The 26429-nt window shown below is 55.9% G+C and overlaps 1 protein-coding gene across 2 annotated transcripts in view; it reads right to left on the reverse strand.

The window, feature by feature from the left end:
- Positions 1–6628: 6628 nt before the first annotated feature.
- The window catches only part of AK8 (adenylate kinase 8), a 115200-nt gene continuing 95399 nt past the window's right edge, over positions 6629–26429 (reverse strand). For both annotated transcript variants that reach the window (XM_004757060.3, XM_013058598.2), the window contains exons 12-13: positions 7981–8061; positions 6629–6965 (exon numbers count right to left, since the gene is read on the reverse strand). In XM_004757060.3, coding sequence (XP_004757117.2) covers positions 6728–6965; positions 7981–8061 — 319 coding nt within the window. In that variant the 3' untranslated portion in view covers positions 6629–6727. The remainder of the gene's footprint in view (positions 6966–7980; positions 8062–26429) is intronic.

Below are 26429 nucleotides of genomic sequence, written 5' to 3' on the forward strand. Positions count from 1 at the left end.
CCCGCATCGGGCTCTCTGCTCAGCGGGGAGCCTGCTTCCCCCTCTCTCTCTGCCTCTCTGCCTGCTTGCGACCTCTCTCTCTGTCAAATAAATAAAAAATATCTTTAAAAAAAAAAAGTGGTTTACATGCATTTTCCCCCATTCTTACGTTTGGAGGGTATTTTCACAGGATATGGTGAGGAAAAGAAGTTCTGTTTCTCGCTTACCCCCAGCACATTAAAACTCTGGTTCCGCTGTTCTCCGGCCTCCACTGTCAAGTTACTTTCCCTACGTGTAATGTCTTGTCTTCTGCCTCGAAGATTCGATTCGAAGATCACATTCACCTCCTTGTCCCTTTGTTGGCAACCAGTGGCCCAGCGCGGGGCGGGCGGGGCAGCTTCCTGCCTTGGGACCCCTCGCACCTGTGGGCCTGGGGCGGCTCTCCCGCCGTGCCCAGAGGTCGGGGGGCGCTGCACCCCCGGGGGCTCGGGGCTCAGTCTCCGGGCCGTGGTGTTTGCGGCTGCTCAGGGCTCCCTGAGAACCAGGGCTCCGACCGGGAACCAGCTCTTCACCCCCATGTCCAGGTTCCCCCTTCCCCGCCTCACCTTCCCCCTCCTCTGTGCTTGCGGAACCGAGGCAGCCTGTTGAAGGGCTTCAGGAGTGACAAGGGAGGTCGGAGGTGGCGTGGTGCTGGCGGGCCGCCGGGAGCTGGCAGCAAGTGTGCCTGCGGGCAAGGTCCCCTGGCCTCGAGTCAGCCTCCTGAGGCGAACTCAGACATGGGACAGGGACTCGAAAACGCCGCATCCCTGGATTCCCAGGATCCCAGTGGCCTGCGGACCAGTCCCATGCCCCTGGCTCTAGGAGAGCATCTCCGATGACCAGGAGGCCACCCTTGGGTCACCTGCAGCCTTACGGGGTGGCTTCATCTGCACCAGCCCCCCCCCCCGCCCCTCCAGGTCAATACCAGGGTGACTTTCAGCCTCGCCCACGACGGGAGGGACAGTCCCTGCCGCGGGACCGGCGCTGGCAGAAACCAGGGAGTTCAGCCGAGAGGGAGGAGAACAGAAGCCAAGATGGGGAGCCTGTGATGTGCAAGGGCTCTGGGGCCCCCGGGCGAGGACACCTGTGTCAGGATGACGGGCAGCTGAAGCCTATGGGGCTCAGACGCAGAACGGCATCCCTGGGAGGACAGAGGTCACTAGCGCGCTAGGACCGGTTCTGAGAGGCCAGAGCCCACCAGCGACCACGTTCCCCAGGAGACCCCAGAGGATGCTCCTTCAGCTCCACAATGGCGGGGCCGTAGGGCCAGTGAGCAGCTTGGTGGGGACTGTCCCCTAGGCCAAGAGGGACCATCAGAGTCCCTGCCAAAGAACTGGACTTGCTGGCGTCAGAGCAGGTGCGGTGCGGGCGGGGGGAGGCCGGGCCAGCGGGTCTAAAGCTGGGGAACTTTGTGTACCACACTCGGCAGTGACAGCCTTGTCACACAGGCTCCGTGCCGTGGCTCCTGGACCAGGTGAGACAGCTGGGCAGTGCAGGTAGTGTCTGGTTTTAGCCAAAGCTGGGGAGCCAGTGGTCTTCTGTGGCAGTTTGGTGGTCCTTTCCCGAGTCCTGAGTCCACCTTCGGGATGGATCTACCGAGTGTCCACTCTGGCCCCCACAGCTGGACCAGGCTTCTAGAAGCCCCTGAAACCACTGCCTAAAGCGACACGGGAGCTCTGGTGGGTCATAAGGACGTCTGCCACCCTAACGCCGTCTAGGCGGTGGCTGTGGTGGAGGCCAGGGCAGGGGTGACACTCCAGGGACCCGACGCTGCTTCCCGACTGGGCTTCTCTGAGCTCCGCCCTCTGCACGTGGCCACAAAACCTCCCCAGAAGCAGGGCCCCGGCCTGGGTGCGCCCACAGAGGCAGGAACTCAGGGGGGCCGCCTGCTGAGCCCATCAGCTCTCGGGCACCGCCCCCCGCACTCCTCCAGGTGACCCCGACCGATGGCACTTTCCCCACCCCTGCAGCCCTGCCCAGCTTCCTCGGCTCCACGTTCTCAACAATGGGCGAGGCAGGCCTCCCATCGCTGCCGGCGTCAGAGCGGGCGACACCACCCCGTCGCGTGGCCACCTCCTGGCTGCCAGCACGGCCGCGCCGCCTCCGTGGGCTGAACCCGCCCTTCACGCTTCCTTCTGCGGACACCCGATGGCGTCTTCCTCCCGGTTCTCCCCAGTCACGCGTGTGTTCTGCTTAGGCTGATTTCACACGTCTTCTGTTTTAACCGTGAACATGGAACACATCCCACAGAGGCCACAGACCGTTAAGCGTGTGGCTACGACATGTGAGCACTGCACCGCGACAGCTCGGGGCTCCCCCCGGAAGGCCCCCCGGCCCCCCGCCTCAGCCAGGCCCCCCGCGGGTGACTTCACAGTCTCTGGTTTCTGTGAACAGTGGACGGATCTAGAGGGCACTGTGCCAAGCGAAATAAGTCAGAGGAGGACTGACCCCGCGTGATCGCGCTGGTGGAATTTAAGAAACAGAACCGGTAAAGGGAGAGAGGGGGGCGACCCCAGAGACAGACTGTTAACCAGACACAGGCCCCGCTGGTGACCAGAGGGGCGGCGGGAGGGGGACAGGCGGCAGGTGCTGGGGATCCGGGGCGCACCCGTGGTGATGAGCGGTGCCGAGCGTGGGGTGAGGTGCGGAAGTGCTGAATGGCTGTGTCCTGCACCCGAAACCAGTATAACACTCTATGTTAACTAACTGGAATTTAAACTAAAACAAAACCAACCGTGGGAGACTTCTGTGGTTTCCAGTCTGAGGCTAAGACCCAGAACCTCCCTGCAGAGCCTTTGTGGGCCGTTCTCCTGGGGACCCTGGGAGAGGGACCTGCGGGTCCGGGTCGTGTGGCACGGGGGTTCCAGGTGCCCTGAGCCACCCCTCGGGGACTGAGCCCTGAGCCCTGGCTTCCTTTGAAGTCTCTCCTGCCCACTCGCCCAACTCCTGGGCACCTGCCCACGCTAGTCCTAACCGCACCGCTGTGCCTGAGAACCTGGTCTGACACTCAAGGCCAAAGAAGGGGAGCGTGCTGGGAGGCCAGGGGCCCCGAGGGCCGACATAGGACTCAGGAACCATCAGAAATAAGGTGGTCTGTCTTTGTCCCTCATCTGTCTTTCTCTGTCTTTGTAAAGCAGAAGCTTCGCGATGGCACAGTCCATCTCTCCCCTTGTCTGCTGTCTCCCCAGTGCCGGGCACACAGGGGGCGCGGGGATGTGCTGAGTGCATGAAGCGGGCACCTGCCTGCTTCCCGCTCTGCCGTCCTGCTGGGCTGCGCCCGGGCCAGGCGGAGCTCAAACAGGCCTCCCTCCCTCCTGCAAGCAGCAAGAAGAGAGTCACCCGCCGCCCTTGCTTCTCGTCCCAGAGTCCCGGGACAGAGAAGCCGGTGGGCCCACTCAGGGTGAGCAGCAGGTGTCACCCCGGTCCCACAGTAGAATCACCTGTGAAGGCTGTGGGTGGGGCCGGCAGACACCCCAAAGGGGCCTCGGCACCCCTGGATCTCCGCTGCCCTGGATCTCCGCTGCCGGGGGAGGAGGGAAGGGAGAGGACAGGCAGGAGGGCAGTCGTCAGCCACACTGCGAGCCGAGAGCAAGTGAGAGTCTGCGGGACGTTAGATAAAAGATGGGAAATGACCCCAGCAGCTGCTTTAATGGAGATAAGGTCGAAAGCGATCCGTGCCTGCGCAAGTTACCCGATCCAGACTCCGGGTGGCCACACGCACCCGATCCAGACTCCGGGTGGCCACACGCACCCGATCCAGACTCCGGGTGGCCACACGCACCCGATCCAGACTCCGGGTGGCCACACGCACCCGATCCAGACTCCGGGTGGCCACACGCACCCGATCCAGACTCCGGGTGGCCACACGCACCCGATCCAGACTCCGGGTGGCCACACGCACCCGATCCAGACTCCGGGTGGCTACGCGCACCTGATCTAGAAATCCGCGAGCCGTTTGTCCTCCAGCCCCAGGGGCCTGGGCCTCTCGGGCCGGGAAGCCCCAAGCCAGCATCACCGGGGCGGGAACTGGATGCTCGCACAGTCCAGCCCAGCCGCGCGATTAGGCCGGGAGCCGGAGCCGAGGGCTGCAGTTGGGGGGGCCTGGCCGGCGGCAGCCCCCCAGCAAGGAGTGAGGCAGCGTGGCTCTGCAGAGTGACACGAGGGCCGGCGGGGGCGGGGAGGAGATGACGGCCATTCACTGGGGCCGTGCCGGAGACCGATCTACACGAGCCGGAGCACACGAGCCGGAGCAGGTTGGGCCGACCCTGCGCTGTGCCCCAGCCCGCCGCACACCCCTCTCGAGGGGTGCGCCCTGGACTGCCCCCCAGTGCATCTCAAGGAAGCCCACGCTGTTCCCCTGGCTGTGGCAGTGCCGCACGGCCCAGCGCCCTGGCTCCTGAGGAATCCAGGGTGCGGGGGGACACGAGAGGCGGCAGGGACCGCCAGGGACCAGCACAGCAACCCTAGTCCCTGGGGAGCCCCTCCTCGGGGCCATCCTGGCGGTGACGGTGGGGAAAGCAAGTGCCCTCCCCTACCCTGGGCTCAGGTGGAATTCGGGGACCCGGAGGGCACATGTGGGCGCTGACCCCTCCATGTCACTTGCCACCTGCAGCCTCGGACAAATCATTTAACTTCTCTGGGCCCCGGCATCCTGGTTTACGGTAAAAGCAGCACTGACCTGTGGGGGAGTGGTGGGTTAGGTGAGCTGGAGCCAAGGCCTTCCTCCGTGGGGACGCTGGGCCGGCCCTATTTCGGCTTTAATCTGCATGCACTAATCCCCCATACTTGCTCAGCATCGTCCACAAGTCCACAAGGCAATGACTGTTTTGCTCATTTTGCAAGGATCCAGAGAGGTTAAGTAACTTGCCTGAGATCACACAGCCACAGGGCACCCAGGCTGCTTGGTCCCATGGCCCAAGCTCTGGGCAGACATCACCTGCCTCACAGAACAAAAAACGCTAATGGTCTGGCGGCGGGGGGCAGAAGAGGAGCCCGTGTGGCCAGGCCCCGAGAGCCGGGCGTCCACACAATGAGGGTTAGTATGTGAATAAATGAATGTTTTGTGTCTTTGGCGAAGGATTTACATCCAGTGTTTCACCGGAGAGTTCCAGTGCAGTGAGACCACATTCTCTGGGATCCGCAACAACACGCAGAGGAGGAAAGTGGGGGGTTGGGGAAGCCGGCCTAGCCAGGCCAGGGCTGGCCACCTTCCTGGGTTACTGTATCCTGTGATCTGGGGGTGCTGGGCGTGAGCGGGCAGAGTCTCAGCACGCATGGGCGCTTGCAACCTGGCCATGTGGTCTGTAACTGGGGCGACGGGCGGGAGCCCACTCTCGGGGGACTTTCAGGGTAGAGACCCCCTTCCCTATGGGGGTTGGGAAGAAGTGGGGTCTGGGAGGGGAAGGCCCCTGGTGGAGTTTCGGGAGGTGGGACCGAGTGCCTGAACGGGGCAAGGAGAGAGGGTTGAGGGCTGGGTCGCCCAGCAGAAGTCACCCCTGGAGAGAGGGCCCAGGCCTGTGAGGCCCGGCCAGGGTCAGGGTCACGGTCACATCAGGGCTGGAGGGGTTTGGGCCATGCCAGGGTGGAAGGGGCCTGAGGCCTGAGGCCCAGAGGACCGGGGCATCCTCAGAGCAAGAGGCTGGAGCTGCAGTCTGGGCCGCAGCCCGGCCTGGCCTCCCGAGGGCCCATCGGCAGAGGGTCCCAGAGCACCGGTCCCGGTGCAGGCGGATCCAGGAGATCAGCAAGTCACTCACCCTCTGTGGCTTCAGTGTCCTCCTCTACAGACGGGAGGTCCCCCGGGAGGTGGGAGGAGGGGGAGCTCACAGAAGATGGTCAACGGCTTGGGCTCCATCAGCCCGGGGTGTCGCTGTCCTGCCCCCCGGTGTCCACGGCCGTGTACTGCAAGCAGTACAGAGGGGCCGGTTCCCCGGAGCCTGAGAGCCCCTCCTGAGGGGTTCTGGCACTTTCCGTTTTATTTATTTATTTTGAGAGAGAGAGAGAGAAAATCTTAGGCAGGCTCCAGGCCCAGCACAGAGCCCAACAAAGGACTCGACCTCACGACCCTGAGATCATGACCTGAGCCCAAATCAAGAGTCGGACATTTTACCAACTGAGCCCCCGGGGCGCCCAGGTTCCGGCACATCTTCAGCAACAGTTAAGTGTGTCCAGACCCCACTGTCCCATGAGGCAGCCAGGAAGCCACCATGGCTATGCCTATTTAAATCAGTTAAAATTAAGTACAGTTTAAAAACCATCCCCTCGGCCGCACTGGCCGCCTTCCTGGTGCTCAGTGACCGGCTGCGGCTCGGGGCGCTGCGGCGGGCCGTGCGGGGACTGCGTGCCCAGCAGCGTGAGACGGCGCGGCTCTGGAGAGGGGCGTGTCTGACAACTACATTTCCTGAGCACTTGCCATGTGCCCTGCACTGGGCCGGGAGCTCTCCTCGTGCCCCAGGGGCAGGGACCGGCACGACCCCTGCTTCGGTCGTAAGCGAGGCTCTGAGGGCCCGTGCCGCATCCCTGCGCCCCACTGCCTCCCTGGGCTTTGTCCGTCCCGGGGCCGCAGAGCCCAGACAAGGCCGCCGTCTCACCAGCTCACCGTGGGGACACGCGCGACTGTACCCAGCACTCTTTATTGGCTCGGCTGACTTCCCAGGAGGCCGGGGAGGGCATTAACTCATTTCCCTGCGGGACACCCCTTGCTCGGAGCCCATCAGGGGACTTTCTTGGGCAGAGGATTGACGATCCCGCTCTCTATGTGTTCGAACACCGTGTACGGGTCCTGGTCGGCGTTGAGCGCGATGGCGTGCGTGTAGAGCTCCTCCAGCTCCGAGCAGCTCCGGTAGAACAGCTCCATCTTCAGCCTGACTTGCTCTTCCGTGTCCTTCGGGTTCTGCAGGAGGCGCGCCTGGATTTCCACGGTCGGAGGGGGCTTGTACATGAGATGGTACCTGCGACACGGGGGGGGGGGGGGGGGGGGAGCCGGTGACCTACGGGCTGGCCCGCAGCGCGAGGGAAGGAGGAGCCCTCTGTGCCAGCGCTGACCCGGTTGGCCAGTGTCCCACCAGCAGCAAACACGGGCGGTCACCAGCCCTGGCACCGCAGCAGAGCGTGGGCCCTCCCGGGGGAGGGTGCGGGTCCGCGACAGGTGGGCCGAGTAGACTATGCTAAGCCGCCACTCCCTGTCTTTCATCCCTCCCCCCCCTTCCCCCTCGGAACTCTGCTTAGCAAGCGTCTGCTCCCTGCCCGCATGAGTCGGCTGTGGCCACGCGAGGCTCCGTCGCAACAGCCGGTGTGAGCACAGAGGACAGCGAGCGCCACAGACGGTCCCTGCAGGGAGGGGCCCGGGGCAGGGCAGCACGGAGGCCACTGGACTTGACGTGGGTCAGCGAGACGGTCCCCATCAGCAGGGATGAGAAGCCAGCCTGCAGTTTAGAAAAATCCCGGCTTTTCTCTCCCGCCCCTGCCCCGCTCCCCGCCTGAGTCTCTACCCGGAAACGTGGCCCTGGGTGCCGGGGACCATGGGAGCTTCTACCCCTTCGTGACTGTGGGCACTTGCGACCACGGTTCTGCTCCAACACGGTGATTGTACGGTCGGCCTGGGACTCGGGGTCAGCCCCCAGGTGAACGGGTTCCCGCGGCAGCCACCTCGGCGGCGGGCCTCCCCGCGAGAGCAGAGCCCTGTGCGCGTCCCCGGGACACCCGCCTGCCCAGGCCAGCCACGTCACATACGGGGGTCCGAACTGCTCCTCGGGACAGAGTGGGACGAAATTCCCGGCTACTCTTCCAGGCAGAGGGTCCACAGGCACTGCCCAGAGGAACAGACGGGAGGAACCCCCTTTCTCGAGCCTTCTGTGCCGTCCCCAGACCCAGCCAGCTGTGGCATCATCGGACAGCTAGACGGACAGGGGAGGCTCCCCAGCAGGCCTGAGCCCCGGAGCCGCCGGAAGGGAGCCGGGCACCAACCTCTCTCCCGTGACAGGATCAATTCTCCTCAGGGTCAGCCGCTCAATGACAGAATCCAATGGCACATTCAGGAAAAACACCCTACGGGGAGAGAACAGCACCACGGTCAGCCGGAGGGGCCCCGGGCTGGACTCTGGGCCCCTGGCGCGGGGGCCGGAGTCTTCCCTGCGCGCGGCTGGAGCCTCAGGAACCCTTCCAGGGGCTCCGGCGACCAAGCTCTCCAAGGTCGCCAGGGAGGGCGGCAGGCGGAGGCCTCCCCGCCACGGAGGCCTGGGCTAGAAGGCACCTCCAGCAGGGACGTGCCACATGGCCTCTCCGAGACTCAGTTTCCTCAGCTGCAGAATGGCTAATGCCGGTTCCCTGGTGTTGGAGATCCGAGGACGGGGAGCGTGTGCTAAGCTCAGCGCAGGGTTTGCTCACTAGAATGTCCCTCTTGACACAGGACAGCCTTCCCGAGAGTTCAGGAGCCCTGGCAGCCGGGCCCTCCCAGAGAGCTGGGGTTGTTCTCAGCGCCCCGACTTTCTCTTTCGCACGGGAACCCCGGACCCGGGGGAGCAGGGCCTTCGACAGCAAGCTGCCCGGATCAGAGCCCAGCAGAAGAGACACGGGGCCGTCTTCTGCTAACCTAGTCTCTCCTAAATCCTCACTGCAAGTGGCCAAATACAAAACCTGCAGACAGGGTTTCTCAGTCAAGGTGATTTTGCCCCAAGAAGACGTCTGGCACTATATGGGACATCCGTGATGATCGCAAGGGGCAGGGGAGCGGCCAGCATCCAGTGGGTGGAGGCCAGGGACGGCGCTCAGCATCCTGGGACGGACGACAGCCGCCGCCACAAAGACTCATCCGGCCCCAATGTCAGTGGTGCGGGGTTGGCAGGAGGGATCGGGCCAAGGCCGGGCTGTGGTGGGACGGTGGGTGGGGGTGATGTTCACGGCGAGCGCCCGCAGCTCTAATCCAGGCCGTGTCTTCTAGCGTAGAACCATCCCGTTTGTTTTTAAAGAATTAACTTCTGGGGGCGCCTGGGTGGCTCAGCGGGTTAAAGCCTCTGCCTTCGGCTCAGGTCATGATCCCAGGGTCCTGGGATCGAGTCCCGCATCGGGCTCTCTGCTCAGCGGGGAGCCTGCTTCCCCCCTCTCTCTCTGCCTGCCTCTCTGCCTGCTTGTGATCTCTGTCAAATTAAAAAAAAAAAAAAAAAAGAACTTCTGGAATATTCCATTGCTCACTCACTGCTCACTCATTCATCCTTTAATTAATCCATGCGTGCATTTATTGGATGCCTGCTGTGTGCCAAGCACTGCAGTAAGCTCCCAAGTTTACCAGCCTGCCATGCGGAACTGGAATACCAGATTCAATGGGCTCATTGTCACGGACATCTGGGTTCAATGACCAATGTGTGCACCTGCCACGGGGGACGACATAGTGACAACAAGCGCTCCCTGTGTGCCCAAAGCCTTGTTCGCTTCACTTTCAAGTAAGTAAACGCAAACAAGAAGCAGCTCTAAGTGTGAGAAAAATGCACACAGATGAGACTTCCTGCCCTCCCTCTTGGGGTGGAGTCTCTTTGGGATGGCCACGCTGCCTCCTCCAAGTTACAGAATGTAGAAGGCCTCCACCCTGGCCCAGAAATGCCGATTCGGCAGGCACCAGAGGGAGCCCAGTATTCCCCGAGCCTGGGATCCGCTGCCTGGGGGAGACCCCCAGCCCAGGACTCTGTGCCGGTGCCCTTGCGGATCCCGTGTCCCCTAGAATCAGAGGCAAACGGTTGACCAGGTGTATTTTCCGGGAGGGGATGTGTCCGTGAGTCTCAGATTCTCAAAGGGGCGCCATTTTTTAAGAAAATAAATGACTTTTTAAGATTTTTAACTGGAGCATAGTTGACACACAATGTTATGTGAGTTTCAGGCCCCAACAATTAGAATTATGCTATGAACCATTCCTACAGCGAGCGAGTCACCCCCAGAAGCTCTATTATGATACTATTGACGGTTCTCCCGACGTCGCGTCTCTCATCCGCAGACTTCCGGTTACTGTATAACTGGAGGTTCGCGCCTCGCCATCTCCTTTGCCCATTTCGCCCATCCCCCCTTCTCTCCCCTCCCCTCTGGCAACCACCGGTTTGTTCTCTGCAGTTAGGAGTCTGTTTCTGGGTTTTGTTTGTTCGGTCATTTGTTCTGTCTTCTTTTCTTTAGATTCCACACATGAGTGAGATCATATGGGACCTGTCTTTCTCTGATTTATTTCACTTAGCATCGTTCCTTCTAGGTCCATCGGTTGTCATGAATGGAAGGTTCCATCCTTTTCTCCGGCTGCGTAATATTCCACAGTAGATCTACAGACCACGTTCTCTATCCAGGCATCACTGATGGACACTTGGGCTGTCTTCAGGTAAATACCCAGAAGCAGAATGACCAGGCCCTCTGCTAGTCCTATTTTTAATTTTTTAAGGAATCTTCATTCTGTTCTCCAGAGTGGCTGCACGAGCTTCCGTTCCCAACAACAGTGCGCAAGGGCTCCCCTTTTTCCCCTACCAACACCTGTTGTTCTTGTGTTTTTTATTTTAGCCATAATGACAAGCGTGAGGTGGGATCTCCTTGTGGTTTTGATTTGTGTTTCTCTGATGATGAGTGATGTGGAGCTCAATCACGTGTCTGTCCACCATCCGGATGTCTTCTTCAGGAAAATGTCTGTTCAGGTCTTATGCTCAGTTTTAATTGCATTATTCATTTATTTGGTGTGGCGTTGTGGGGGTTCTTTAGATATCTTGGATATTAAGAAGGGCTGACAAGTTTTCTTCTTTTTTTTTGAGATTTATTTATTTTTAAGAATCTTTTATTTATTTGTTTGTTTGTTTGTTTGTTTGACAGACAGAGATCACAAGCAGGCAGAGAGGCAGGCAGAGAGAGAGGAGGAAGCAGGCTCCCTGCTGAGCAGAGAGCCCGATGTGGGGCTCGATCCCAGGACCCTGAGATCATGACCTGAGCTGAAGGCAGAAGCTTTAACCCACTGAGCCACTCAGGTGCCCCTAAGATTTATTTATTCTCTTGGGAGAGAGAGAGAACGGAGCAGAGGTGGAGGGAAAGTATCTCCAGCAGACTCCCTGCCGAGCAGGGCTGGATCTCACAACCCTGAGATCGTGACCTGAGCTGAAATCAAGAGACTGTCCCCAAACCAAGTGAGCCATCCTGGCGCCCTGAAGGGCTGCCATTAAAATCTTTTAATGATTTTACTTATATGAGAGAAAGAGCATAAGCACGAAAGAGACAAATGGGGTGGGGTGGGGGAGAAGCAGACTCCGCATTGAGCAGGGAGACTGATGTGGGGCTTGATCCCAGAACCCTGGGATCATGACCTGAGCCAAAGGCGGACGCTTAACCGACTGAGCCACCCAGGCACTCTGAGGGGTACCAATCCTTAAAGATGGTTCTGAGTCACTGATGTGAGTCAAAGCCTCCTGTTTGCTGAGATGAAGGACACGCCAAGGCCAACTGAGGAGGGAGTGCAGCTGGGCCGCTCCCCATGCCGCTCATGGACACTCCCTGTTTCCCTGGGCTTATAGATGCCTGGCAATGGGCCTGATGCCCCTGGGGGCCACCCTGGTCCTCTCTCATCCCTGTGCTGTGTGTGAAGTTAACTCACCCCAGGGCTACAGGGCTGGGCATGGAGAAGGCCCAGGTGTGGCTCCTCCTGCCCACAGGAATTGGGTCAGGATGCAAGCTGATCCAAGCCAGGCCAATGAGAGGCTGCACCATGGCTTGCCACAAAGGAGTTTCCTTTTTGCTGGGGCTGCTAAGCTGATGGTGTGGAGCCTGGGGCTGTCTGGGGTCTGCACCCTGAGAGAGCCTACCTGAGAATGAAGCCCACCCCAAGAGAGAGGAGGGACACTGTTTGGGGCCCTGGATCAAGCTGTACCTGAAGCTGACACATCCCTATTTCTCGGACATGAATACATAAACCTCTTCTTTTACTTAAGCTGGCTTGAGTTTCTGCAGTTGTCCCCCAAAGGACACCTAATAGTCTCTTTGATGCCACTTGCTTCTGGAAAATGTGTAATTTTTTTTTTTTAAATGTGAGTCTCTGAGCCAAACACTCTCTCCTTCAAGGCACGTTCTCTCCCCCCGCCCATCTTCTCTCAGCCTCATTTTGCCCACACTGTTTGCTTAGGTTTGCTTAGGTTTGCTTCTGTCCAGCTGCCAAGAAGCCCCTCTGGTTCCCACTGAAAGCTGCAGCTGCCCCTCCACAGAGCGGGCGCGGCAGCTTCCCCTGCAGCCTGGGGGCCCAGGAGCCATGAAAACCCACTTCTTCCCAGCATTCTTGATAATGATTTCCATTCACAACGTGCTGCAAAGTAACAGCCACCAAATAAAACATGCGAGATCGGGGAGCGTCTGAACACAGGAGCACAGGTGTTTCAACAAGCTTTTATCCCCCGCGCTCCAAACACGCCGGGCCCCCCTCCCGCCCCCGAGACTTGCGAGTCCCCAGCAGCAACACCGAAACACGGCTGTCACCACGGCTGGCGGCGCGGCTCTGGATGCCGACGCCAGTAGAAAGGAAGCCAGTTTGGAAATCCCTGATAATTGATGCTGTTTCGTAAACAAACAAGCCCCAATTGAAAGATTTTTAACCCAGCATATCAAGACTGCTTGTCGTCATTCAAGGGAATGGCTTGTGAAAGGCTGGCGAGATCAGAAGCACAAGGACACCAAACTGGTACTTGAAACAGGCGCTGGGAACAGCCTCGCTGGAGAAGGAGCCGTACTTCCGTGCCGGAAGCTTCTGCTTGCCCAGGGCCTGCAGCCGCCATGCAGGAGCCGGGTGGCGGGGCAGAGTGGGGAGCCCGAGCCACTCTGCAGGGACGCGCACGGTCCTGTGTGCACCTTGCCTGGCCGGGGTTTTGCGTTCTGCTGCTCGTTTCCTGTCCCACAGCCAGGAGAGGGGGAACGGAGACCACCAAGACAGTCAAGAATGCCTACAGCAGGGTGGCGGGCAGCAGCACCCCTGCAGGGAGTGTGGGGGTGCCGGGACTCACCAGGGGCCTCAGGAGGGAGGCGGAAGGTCCCCTGGGAGGCTTCTACTCCCTCGCTACTCAGTGAGGTCCCCGATGCGCAGCCCACCCCAACTGGGAGCTCAGCACCACCGCCCGCCCGCCCGGCCGCTGACTTGGGAGTGGACTTGTTCACAAGATCCGCAGTGACTCAAAGACACAACCAGGTTGAAGAAGTGCTGCCCCTTTCCGTGTTTCCAAGATTTGTCAGGAGGACTGGTCGGAAATACGGATTGTGGTCACGCCTCTCAGAGCTACCAAACCAAAGCCTCCAGGGGAGGGGCCGGGGGACCTGCCTGACCCGTATTTGTAAATACAGGTGCCGCCTGTGCTCAAGCAGGAGTGGGAACCACGGTGCTAATAATCCCATGTGTCACCCTTGGCCACGCCCTGGACGCATCAAAGGAGCTTCGAGAACATGGAGGTCTGGTCCCCGACCTCCCAAGAGATCCAGCTGTAATCGGCCCAAGGTGAGACCCGGGAGTGGAGATTTTTAAAACCTCCCCAAGCAACTCTAGTATGTGGTCAAGGCTAAGAACCAGTGCTCTGATCCGATCTGCTCAGTGTATAAAAGGGGGAAACTGAGTCCCAGAGAGGACAGGGCTCATCTTCCGTCACCCAGGGCAGCTGGGATCTCTTGACTCACCCTCATGGTGCCCCCTCCAGCCACTTTGTCTGAGGCTCTGTGTGGGGAGCAGAGAAAGCGTGTTTCTCAAAGGCCTTGACACTTATCATCTGAAATTTATCCAGAGCTAAATTCTCTGAAACTTGAGGGATGGAACTTTCTGGGAACCCATGCACAGATTCGGTAAATTGAGAGGCTACACAGCGACAGACAGACCCTTGTTAACCTCTTGATTCCAAGCAATAAGGCTCCACTGGGGGCAACACTCTACACAAAGCATCACGGTTTGACCATAACGAGGCTCCACTTCGCCCTCGCCGGGGCGGCCAGCACAAAACCCAGCAGGTAACGAGTGTCTCGAGGATGTGGGACGCTTGTACCTTGCGAGTGGGAAGGTGAAATGGTGTGTCCACTGTGGACGTTGTCCTGGCAGACACAGGGTCCTGTGAGTCCGCCAGTTCACTGCGGAGCACATATCCAGAACGAGGGAAAGCGGGCACTGCAACAGACCTCTGCCCGCCCACGTCCGCAGCGGCTTTATGCCCAGGAGCTGACAGCCGGGGATTACCCAGACGTCCGTGGGCGGGTGACTACGTTAACAAAATGCAGGGTAGACACACAAGAAAGTACTATTTGGCCTGAAAAGGGAATGAAATCCTGGCACCTGCTACCGTGTGGATGAACTGAAGACACGACCCTTGGCGAAGTTGGTCAGACGCAGGAGGATGTCTGCTGTTTGGTTGCCTTTCTATGAGGCATCCAGGAACCCAACGCACAGAGAGAGAACACACAGCGGTGGGCGCCAGGGGATGGGGAGCGGGGCGGGGGGTTAGTGTCTGACGGGGACAGAATTCCAGCTGAGGCAGCGGAGAGCAGCTCCGGGCGTGGAGGGTGGTGAGGTCACTCCGCACCGTGACTGTCCTTCCTGCTATCCATTGCGATACTTAAAAATGGCTAAAAGAGTAAATTTTACATTAAGTATATTTTATCTCAGTAAAACATAAGTGCTATGATGCACTTTATAGATGTAATGGTGAAGGCAGGGGGAGGGGTGGTTCTTTGGCCTTGAATAAGCTTACCATTTAATGAGGTTCTTTTTTTTTTTTAAGATTTTATTTATTTATTTGACACACACAGAGAGAGAGAAAGAGAGAGAGAGATCACAGGTAAGCAGAGAGGCAGGCAGAGATAGAGAGGGAAGCAGGCTCCCTGCTGAGCGGAGAGCCCAATGCAGGGCTCAATGTGGGGCTCAATCCCAGGACCCCGAGATCATGACCTGAGATGAAGGCAGAGGCTCAACCCACTGAGCCACCCAGCTGCCCCTAATGAGGTTCTTTTTTTTTTTTTTTTAAGATTTTATTTATTTATTTGACAGACAGATCACACGTAGGCAGAGAGAGAGGGGGAAGCAGGCTCCCCGCTGAGCAGAGAGCCCGATGTGGGGCTCGATCCCAGGACCCTGAGATCATGACCTGAGCCAAAGGCAGAGGCTTTAACCCACTGAGCCACCCGGGCGCCCTCTAATGAGGTTCTTAATATGCACCTGGGGACAAATAAATGGACAGGCCAAAGAATATGAACCATAGGATAGTACTAATTCCAAAGTAACAATGGCGCCACTGCTGCACAAACACTCAGAAACCAGAGGAGGAGGGAAGAGAATCTGCTTTTTGGGACAGCCTTTTCCTGATACCCCAAACCAGACAAAGACTGCAGGAAACCATAAACCAGTATCACTCAAGAATACGGAAGTGAGAACACTCAATAAAATGTTCACAAACTGAATCTAGCAACATATGAAGTATGCAAGTAAGTGTGGGTTTGCCTGGGAATGAAAGTCAAAACATCCAAAAATCAGTGTACTTGACCCGACTATAGGAGAGAAGAAAAACTGTACACTCATCTCAACAGGTGTAGGAAAAGGACTTAACAAGATTTTCACAGCAATTCCTGATAAATACTCCAAGCAAATTAGAAATAGACGGTAACTTCCCCACCCCAATAAAGGATATTTACAAAAAAAAAAAAAAACCCTACAGCTAACATCGTATTTAATGGTGAAAGACTCAATGCTTTCCTCTAAGACTGGGAACAGGGCAGGGTTGTCCATTCTCACCAGTGCTATTCAACATCATACCAGAAAACCTGTTTAATGCAATATGACAAGAAAAGGGAATAAAGTGCATTCAAGTTGAAAGGGAAGAAATAAAATTCTCTATTTGTAGATGACATAATCATCCTAATACAAGTACCAAAGAATCTTCACAAAGGTTACGCTAACCAATGAGTAAGTTTAGTGAACTCACAGGGTACAAAACCAATGTGCAAAAAATAAGTTGACTCTCAAGGTACCAGCAACAAACAACTGGAAACTGAGATTTTAAAGTACATTTACAGGGGCACCTGGGTAGTTCAGTCAATTAAGCATCTGCCTTCAGCTTATGTCATGGTCTTAGAGTCCTGAGATTGAGCCCCACATTGGGCTCCCTGCTCAGCGGGGAACCTGCTTCTTCCTCTCTCTCTGCCCTTCCCCCCTCATTCTCTCCCTCAAATAAATTTTTAAAAACCCCCTTTAAAAAAAAAAAAAAGTACTGGGACACCTGGGTGGCTCAGTGGATTAAGCCTCTGCCTTCAGCTCAGGTCATGATCTCAGGGTCCTGGGATCGAGACCCGCATCCTGCTCTCCGCTCAGCAGGGAACCTGCTTCTCCCCTCTCTCTCTGCTTGCCTCTCTCCCTGCCAAATAAATAAAATCTTTAAAAAATAAAATAAAGGGACGCCTGGGTGGCTCAGTTGGTTAAGCAGCTGCCTTCGGCTCAGGTCATGATCCCAGCGTCCTCGGATCGAGTCCCACATCGGGCTCCTTGCTCGGCAGGGAGCCTGCTTCTCCCTCTGCCTCTGCCTGCCATTCTGTCTGCCTGTGCTCGCTCTCTCCCCCTCTCTCTCTCTGATAAATAAATAAAATCTTTAAAAATAAAAAATAAAATAAAAAATTAAAAAGTACCATTTGGAATAGGATAAAAATGAAATACACGTAAAGCTAACAAAATAAGATCTGTGCGCTGAAAACGACAAAACCCTGATGAAAGAAATCCGACTTAACTAAATAGGGAGTTATACCATGTTCATGGACTCAGAGATTCAATATTGTTAATATGTTAATCCTCCCCAAATTACAGATTCAGTTAATTCCTACCAAAATTCCAACAAGGTTTTTTGAAGATTCTACACAAGTTCACTCTCAAAGCTACATGCAGAATGTTTCTGGAAGAGACCTGGCTTCAGCGAGGTAGAAGGAGAGCTAATTGATTTCAAGGTCTTCAAGGATTTCAAAGCTGTATAGTCAGGATAATGAGTGTTAGTGAGAGGTTAGACACATAGATTAAAGGAACAGAACAAAGCCCAGTAATAGACTCTCAACAAATATGGCCAATTACTTTTCAGCAAAAGTGCCAGCACAATACAATTCAATGGATAAAAGTGGTTTTTCACCCAGTGGGGCTGGAACAATTAGACGCCCAAATGCAAATAATGATAATAACAACCTTGACCCAAACCTCATACCATACCCAAAATCTAAGTCAACACAGGTCATAAACCTAAATATAAAACCCAACACTACGGTACTTCTTGGAGAAGATCTTTGTGACCTTGTGTTAAAGATTTCCTAGATAGGACAGCAAAATCATGACATGTAAATGAAAAAAATTGAAGTTAGAGCACATTAAAAATTTCTGCTCTTCAAAAGACATTAAGAAAATGAAAGATCTACCACAAACCAGGAGAACATATTTGACAAATGTAGACCTGCATAAAGGATTTGTACCCAGAATACGTAAAAGCGTGAATTACGTGCACGATCAAGGACATATGGAAGGAGGCACACACAGATCCCTAACTGCCCTGTATTTCCAAATTTGATCCTGAAATTGGGAAAGTCTGATCTAGGGAAACAGTTTCCTGATAAAAGCTCCAACTGCCTCCCCTGTCTGCTATTTCTGTTCGGTCTGCTGAGCCCACGGGGAGGCCGCGGTGCCATCCTAGCTTTCTGCGAAGCCTGGCCTCAGCCTCTTTCCAAGGCTGGGACACTGGCAGAGCTCGCGCTTCTGTGACTGCTTCTATGCTGCAGTGACTTCCGTGGCTTCAGTATAATCGAGTGGACTTCCCTCCAGGGGAATTTGGCAGAGGCCACCCCTGAAGCGGGGAATGCAAAGTGACACCACGCCTTAACACTTGTGACGGTCTGCTCGTCTTTAACTAGAACGTGCGCAAGGGGCGCCCAGAGAGGTTGCAACATTGAAGCCGTTGCAAAACCGTCCTCGTATGCCGGCAGCCCATGGGGTGCTTGTAGGGCACAAAGTGGAGTGACCACTTTTTACAGACATGTCAAAACAAGACCTCCTCATAGTCTAAGGGCAGAGAGAGGTGGCATCTGTGTCTCGAAACAGCCACATTGGGGGCTGGGGAGAAGGAGCAAGTGAATTATGCAGAGACTATCAAAATCTAAAAAAATGAAAGCTGGGCCACATGTAGGAGGAGTCACACCTCGGAACATGCGAGGCCTGAGCTCTCTGAGGGCAGGCACTGGGGTTGCCTTGTCGGCAACCTTTGTCCAGGACATGTGCTAAGGGCCAAACAAGCACATAGTGAACGGGCGGTGGTTGATTGCAATGCAGGGGATGCCTGACGGAGAAGCACCCCGGCATGGGGACCGCCCCCCGACCCCGTCCTGAGTCACGGAGCCAGGCTGCAGCTGCCCGCACAGCTGTGGACACACACCCTCCCTGGTGTCTCCAACGGTCCATGGCCAGAGCAGTACAATTTTCACTCTGGGTATTTTTTACTCCGACACGTGTCCAATTTGAACACGAAAGGCCAGACATTGCCGCCGCATCTGAAAACCCCGTGCATCGTGCCTCCTGCCCTCAGGCGGCAGCTGCGGGCTGCCCTCGCTGCCTACTCCCCACTCCTTCAAAAAAGAGGCTGCCGCTGGCCATTTTTTGTTTAAAACTGTGCATAATTGATAATGGCAAATCTACCCGGCTGGGTCTAAAATCTCTCCGGGGCAAGAGAACACTCTCCATGGCTGTCATTAACTGGGAAATTAGCGGCTCGCCTGGCAGCTTCCCAGGCGAGGCACAAAGCGCGCCGGGCTGGTTTGAGCGGAATGACCCAGGGATCAGATCCCCGCATAACCGCTCTCCATTTTAAAGTCGTCTTAAAATTTCTGCCTCCTTCACTACCGGGAAAAAAGAGTAATTCCTTCGCACACCGCCACCCAGATGCTCCCGCGACAGTCATGAAATGCAAATCACTGGAAGCAGAAACTTCTGCAAACTTTTCCCAAAGAGAAAGGTGCATGCGCCGAGGGCAAAGACGACAGGAGGCGCGCAAAACCCTGGCGGGAGCTGGGCCCGGGTGCGCCAGCCACGACCCCCTCCGTGTCAGCCGCTCTCAGCCTGAACACACAGGGTTGACCTCTCTACGGGGTCTTTCCGGCTGCAGGCAGGCCCTGAGTCCAACTCATGTCCAAACGCGTCCCCCGCTCTGAGCACTCACCCGCGCCACCCGCGCCCACGCTGCCCCAGCCCCCGGCCATCCGCTCCAGGTTCGCAGTGTCGCGTGGCCACACGTGTCCACGAGTGCACTCCGGGTCCACACGGATCACTCCCTTCTCCCCTGGCCGCCCTTCTGCTCCAGGTCTGTGTTTGAGAGGGCCTGGCTCACGACCCAGCTGGTTTCCTCCGTGCACTCACGACACGATGTTCCTGAAAGTTCCTGGAAACCCGCCGTCTTCCTCAGGCACTGCCGGACCACCCACACCTTCTAGCTTGTACCCAGAGCGTCTGCGTGTGGCCGCACCAGTCACCTGCTGGCTCAGGGCCCCTCCGACAGGGAAGGGACATTGTTCCACACTGACTGGCACCGAAGCCCGCCAGCGTGGACACCCGTCCAGACTCCCTGGTCGGCAGCGGTCCCAAAAGAACATCCGAGCTGGTGGACTTTGTCGGTGCCCCGTGGCGTGGCTGACACATGGGTCTCATTCCCTCCTATGGCCAAGCGGTGTTCCGTATGGGCAGACCTCGTTTCGGTCAGCCTTTCAGCAGCTGGTGGACGTTGGAGCCCAAGCTTCTGAACAAGGGCATACGGTTGCGGGCCCGGCTGTCCCGCCCGGTGCTGCCGCCCTCAGTGCGAGCCTTGCCCTGGAGCTCGCGGCTGGGCTGGTGGAGCCCAGGCAGGGCCAGCCTCCTGACCCCATGGCTCCCCTGCGCCATCCTGCTTCAGCCCCTCATCCTGGTTCGGCTGTCAGCGTCTCATCAGGCTTTCTATCATCTTGACTCGGTCTCAGCGTCTGCTTCCTGGAGAACCCAGTCGGTGACATATGGCCCGGGAGGGGTCAGGAGGCTGGCTGTCCTCAGTCCTCTCGAATGAGCAGCAGCTTCCCATTCCCACGCGGCCCCCGCCACACTGTCAGCTCCCAAGGGTAGGGGTGCAGCGCTCCTGGGGCAGGAGAGTGTGGGGGGCGGCCGAGACGTGGGCTCTCAGAGCAGGAAGATCGGGGTTCAAATTCTAGCCTCCCCTTCTGGGTCACCGCAGGCAGCCCTTTTACCCTCTGAGTGTCCCTGTATGAGGATGACAAGGACATAGGACCTCACAGGCCTGTTTCACAGATTAAATACGAAAATCCACGCCCAGTTTTGAGTATACAGCAACGAAATTATATCCATCCACATGGGCCGACGGTGCCAGACGCTCTTCTGAGACCCGACGGACCTGTGGTCAGCTCCTCGCACAGCCTTACAAGGGGACATTATCCTCTCTGCGACCGCAGCTGAGAAAACGGACGGACAGAGAAGCTCAGTCACCCGCCAACACCAGCTCCGACACGGCTGTGACGGCTGATTTTTTTTTTTTTTTTTAAGATTTATTTATTTGACAGACAGATATCATACTGGGTGGGACAGGGGGGAAGCAGGCTCCCTGCTGAGCAGAGAGCCCAATGCGGGACTCCATCCCAGGACCCTGAGGTCATGACCTGAGCTGAAGGCAGAGGCTTTTAACACACTGAGCCACCAGACGTCCCAATATTTTATTTATTTGAGAGAGAGAGAGAGTGAGCGAGCAAGAGTGGGGGTGGGAGGGGGAGAGAGAGAAGCAGACTCCCTGCTGAGCAGGGAGCCCAATGCAGGACTCAATTCCAGGACTCTGGGATCCTGACCTGAGCTCAAGGCAGACGCTTAGCCGACTGAGCCACCCAGGCGCCCATGATGGTTGATTTAGCTTGAATGATGGTGTTAGCTTGAATGGACCACAGGGCACCAGATATTTGGTCAAACATTTTTCTGGGTGCAGCTGTGAGAGTGGTTTGGAGATTATCATTTACACAGGGGAACAGAAGGAAGCAGACTGCCTTCCCGGCTGTGGGTGGGCCTCATCCAATCAGTTGAAGGCATGAATAGAACAAAAAGGTTGACCCTCCCGAGTAAGGGAGAATTCCTCCTCTCTGATGGCCTTCAAGAGGGGAAAGGACTTCTTCCTGTCTTCAGATCCAGTGAGGTGGGGTGGGATCCACACTTGTGCAACCTCATCCCGCAGGCTTGCGGGACCCTACTTCGGACCCCTTGAGAACAAAGTCTCTGTCTTCTGTCTCTTTCTGGGTCTCAAGCCTTCCAGCTCCTGCTAACTCACCCCACAGAGCTTGGGAGTTGCCAGCCTCTGTATCACATGAGCCAAGGTTCTATAATAAATCTTTTTTCTCTGTGTCCAGGACACATCTTCTTGGTTCTGTTTCTCTGGAAACCCTAACGCAGTGGCAGAGCCAGGATTCAAACCCAGGCAGCCCACTCTGGTGTCCATGTGGCTGACCGCCTCAATCTGTTGTGAATTTGCTAAAAGAGGAAGGAAGCGGGGGGGGGGTGGGGGAGAGGGGAATGGGGGGGAGGAGGAAAAAGAGGTGGGGGGGGAGGGGGAGAGGTAGGTCTCGGCCTCCCACTGCTCAGCGCAGACCACAGACTCTGAGGCGTGGTTGAGCTCTGGTTCTCCGGGTTCAGAGCCATCTGGAGTCAATGGCATCTTTCTCCGCTTCAAGCAGGCCAGTGAAAAGGGACTCGAGTCAGGGAACGGGGCAGATGCCAGGCCGGCCGCCTCTGTGCTCGCAGCCCAACCCACCGCCAGACCAGCCCCTGGCGCTGCTCTAGGAGCCGGACTTGGCTTCAAGGACCAGAGAGCTGGGTGTGGAAGATCTGGACCCTTGGGCCCCCTCCTTGTCACCAATCCCCCGAGACAGGGAGGAGAGGGAGGAGCAGGTGAATTCATTTCGAGCTTCCCTTTCTCAGAGCCGCTGTCCGCCAGTGAGGAGCATGGTGTTAGAATGTGTCCCTGGTGACGCCTCAGCCTCGCGGCTTCTCTGCCCGCGGTCAGAAGCTCCATTCTGGATTCTCCCACTCTACATTTTAAGGGGCCGCAGAGAAGCTTCTGTTTTAACCCCTTCCACGGCTGGGGTTTTCCTCCATGAATCTCTCCCTCTAAACGTGGTTCACTAAGCAGATGCGAGGCTAAGCCTTTGGCTTTCCTTAGCTACCATCCCCATCATCATCGGGGCCTTCCAACGCTTACGTACTCGCTGCGCGCCAGGCAGCTGCACGAAGCATGCGACACACGCGCGTTGTCCCGTGTAATCCTCGCAGGCAGCACATGACCCCAGTCCTGTGATCCTGCCCATTGCAAGGGTGAACACCTCGCAGGCTCCCGGGGGGTTAGGTGATGCCGCAGGCTGGGCTCCAGGTCTGGCCGCGCTAGGACCCTCCTTCCTATTTGTAAAATAATTCGGCTTCATGCCCTGCGGTTTTAGAGTATCACGAGGCTTCTGCTGAAAATCAGGGCCCTGGCAAGTGAACCCTGGAGCAATTTAGGAGGCAGCCAGTACCGGGGGGGGGGCACCCCGGCCTCAAGGTTCATGGGATCCGCCTCAGACCCCCCATGGACCGAAGCCACCACCTCATCTGTGTGGCCCCCCCATTCCCCGGTGCTTGGACCACCCCCCCCCCCGGCGCCTCATGGGGACACCAAGCACAGCTGCCTCTCAGGGTTAAAGATAAATCACGTGGATTCCAGAAGCTCCTTCATCCCCAATCACAGCTGCTTTGCCTAAGGAATCCGCCACCGTGTTTGTTAAACCCACACTTTAATTACTCCAAAATTATGTTAAATCCTTGCATAAATACTGCAGGGGCATCTTCCGAAGAATTTCATTACAGCGCGTTGGGTTACTGCCAGAGCTCTCAGTGAAAAGTACGAGGAGAACAGACACACGCAAAAAGGATAGACATTGTTTTCAAGATAACAAGGCAAGGGGGTGAGCCTTTGTCAGATCACCCAGGTGTCAAAGAGAAGCTGACTCCTGGGAGCAGAAATCTCCCATTTTACAGACTGAAGGGGAAAAGCAATCCCCTCTGCCCTCCGATTCAATAGGTGTTTACTTCTCGAAAAACCTGAACCTGATTAAATATTAACCACCAGTGGTATTAATTAACGGGGAAAAGTCCATCAAGAGAACCCCAATATGTTTACAGTGTCCTCGGGAAACTGGGAAAATTCACAATCAAGTGTGTAAATGTTCTAAAAAAGGGTCCTGAATATTTTATGAATATTTGTCATAAAACAGAAATAATAACCACTGTGCAGAGCTATTAGAATTAATATTTATGCTGCCCGCCATGAAATATTCATGGGGACAGAGAAAGGGGGGCCCGTAAGACAAGAATTAATTTACATTGGGCTCGGTTTACCCGCTGGCTTGATGTTTAAAGACGGTTGACAAGCCTCCGTATGAATCCGCCAGTCACTTCCCGCAGTCGGTGGAGTGGAGGGGGTGGGCGCCGGGTCCGGGCGGCTGACAGCTCACAGATTGAGTTTCTGACAGCCCTTAAAAATCCTAAATGGCCCCCCACCTTTTCTTCCTTATCCCATTGCCCAAGGCGCTCTGTTCTGCCACCGTTCATCCGATCTCCCCTTCCATCTGCTGAAATTAACGAATTAATGAGCACGATACGCTGTACAGTGGGGCCCTATGAATGTTTACAGGCGATTAAATTATAATGCGGGACGGCTGTATAATTCATGAACCAATTAAAGGAAGTGTTAGTTGATTTGATGGGATGAGGACGTACAAAATGCATTTAACTAATGGGGAGCCACGGGCTGCCGAGGGCCGGCTCCCTCTCTCGGATTACGCGGCTAATTGCTGCACTTTATGGGGCTGTCACTGATAGCCATGCATATTTCATTGTTCTCAAATACTTCAATTGTGTGCGTCCGTGTCGCCGCTGTAATACGGAGAAGCTGGGCCAAACTTGGCTGTAGTTACAGTGGCCCGGCTGAGGCCTCGGCTTGGAACCGGAGCCCCGGCGTCGGGTGTCTCCGCCATTAGGTGATTAAAAGGGCTCAGGATGCGACCAGCTTTTGTTTTACTGACAATTCCGGGTGCTGACTTCATGACGGTGGCAGCCCTGGGGCCCTGACCCCCTTCTGGTGCGGGGAGATGGGAGAAGTCTGAAGCCCCTGGATTGTTCCCACCACGTCCACGTCCCGGGAGCAGAGCTCCAAGGGTCCCGCAGAAGGTGAGGGCCCTGGGGGAGTCCCGGGCTTCTGGGTGACCCGGGGGCCCCTGCACCCTGGAAGTGGGTGCGAGCCAAGGGTTTCCTCTGGGCCGACCTTGTCCATCCATACAAGGTGACCACACAGGGCTTCATTAAACACAGAGGCCAACTGCGACCCTGTTGGGGTCTGTTGTCAGAGGTTGGTGCGTGCCCAGAAGGACACTGCAGAGAAGAGGGGAATGAAGGACTGAGGTTGTCCTGGTTCTCAGAAAGGCAGAGCACGTTCCACGATCCTGTGGCCCAAGGACAGAGAGGCCACCGTGCCCGACTGCCCGGCTGGGACAGCTGCCCCCCGCCACTGCATACTGGATGCTGAGCTGTGGCAGGAAGCCAGAAAGTGAGATATCCAAGGAGGCCTACGGAACCCCAAGAGCCTCTCATTTGAGGAAGAAAGGGCTGCAGGAACCCCGGGACCCCAGGGGAGAGGGGCCCCCAAACCGTCATCACTTCCAAGGATGGAAGAAGGGCCAACTGTAGATTAGCAGAAAGTAAGCTATTAAATACCTAGAATATATCTCTTTGGGGCACAAGCTTAGATGGGAACTTGCAGTGGGTAGCAGAGCTGGGTGTGATGCATTCTGGTCTAAAATAAAACAAAGTGCCTACTGTGTGCAACCAACAGTCTTAAGTATTTGGCAGGTGGGATGTTATATTATCTCGCAAGACAGAAATTCATATTCTCGGGACGCCTGGGAGTCTCAGTCGGTTAAGTGTCTGCCTTCGGCCCAGGTAATGATCCCAGGGTCCTGGGATCGAGTCCCTCATTGGGCTCCTTGCTCGGAGGGGAGCCTGCTTCTCCCTCTGCCTCTGCCTCTGCCTCTCCCTGCTTGTGAGCTCTTTCTCTCTCACACACAAATACATAAATAAAATCTTTAAAAAAATTATTCTCTGCGCACAAATGGGGAAACTAAGGCCCAGAGAAGCCAAGCATCTTTGTTCAGGCATTTCTTCAGAGTAAACACTAGTGTAAGTGCGAAGATACATACATAAGACTTCCTGCCGCTGAATTATCTGTCACAGAAGGACACTGGACACCTCATAAATGGCCACAAAAAGAGGAAGTCTTGACAAATGGTGAGACAGCAACATTCTACAGCTTTTAAAAGAAATAAGGTATATCGAGGGCATTGAAATGGGAGGAAAGTGTAAGACACAACCTTAACTCAAAAAAAAAGGATCTGTAACAACCAGGATCATATGCGCCTACTTAGACTTAAGAAGACAAGTAAATCTAGAAGGATCGGCAACAAACCGGCCATAGTGGTTATTCTGGGGGAGGAATCAGGGGAAAGAAAGTGTTCTTTACACATGTCTGCCTTTTTTTTTTTTTTTAACAATGAAAATGTACTATTTCTATAAATAACAAAAACACTAATTAGGGGCACCTGGGTGACTCGGTTAAGTGTCTAATTCTTGATTTGGGCTCAGGGTCAGGAGACTGAGCCCTGCCTGGCCTCAGGCTCCATGCTCAGCAGGGAGTCTGCTTCTCTCTCTCTCTCTCTCTCTCTCTTCCTCTCCCTCTGCCCCTCCCCCTGCTCATGCTTTCTCTGGTTCTAAAATAAATAAATCCTAAAATAGAAAGAAAGAAAGAAATTAAGAAAGAAAGAAAGAGGGCTCCTGGGTGGCTCAGTGGGTTAAGCCGCTGCCTTCGGCTCAGGTCACGGTCTCAGGGTCCTGGGATCGAGCCCCGCATCGGGCTCTCTGCTCAGCAGGGAGCCTGCTTCCTCCTCTCCCCCTCTCTCTCTGCCTGCCTCTCTGCCTGCTTGTGATCTCTGTCTGTCAAATAAATAAATAAAATCTTTAAAAAAAGAAAGAAAGACAAACACTAATTATAAAGTCACGAGAAAAAGAACACTAACTATAAAATCACAAGCACAAGGTTATTTTAAAAAAGGAAAAGCATCCCTTTTCAACTAACGGACCAGCGTCACAGGGGGAACACGAGTGCCTGGGCCAGACGTTCCCACGTGGATCTCACAATGCACGGACGATGGATTGCTGTGCCTGAGCCTGACCCCCTGACAGCATCGCAGAGTCCTCACTGCATTTCTCGAGTGGGCAGAAGGGGACAGGGACACAACAGGTGCTGGCCTCTGAGAAGGACACACGGCAAGGGGGTCCT

Source organism: Mustela putorius, unplaced genomic scaffold, assembly GCF_011764305.1.
Source record: "Mustela putorius furo isolate JIRA1106 unplaced genomic scaffold, ASM1176430v1.1 tig00000596_pilon_pilon_pilon, whole genome shotgun sequence".
NCBI lineage: Eukaryota > Metazoa > Chordata > Mammalia > Carnivora > Mustelidae > Mustela > Mustela putorius.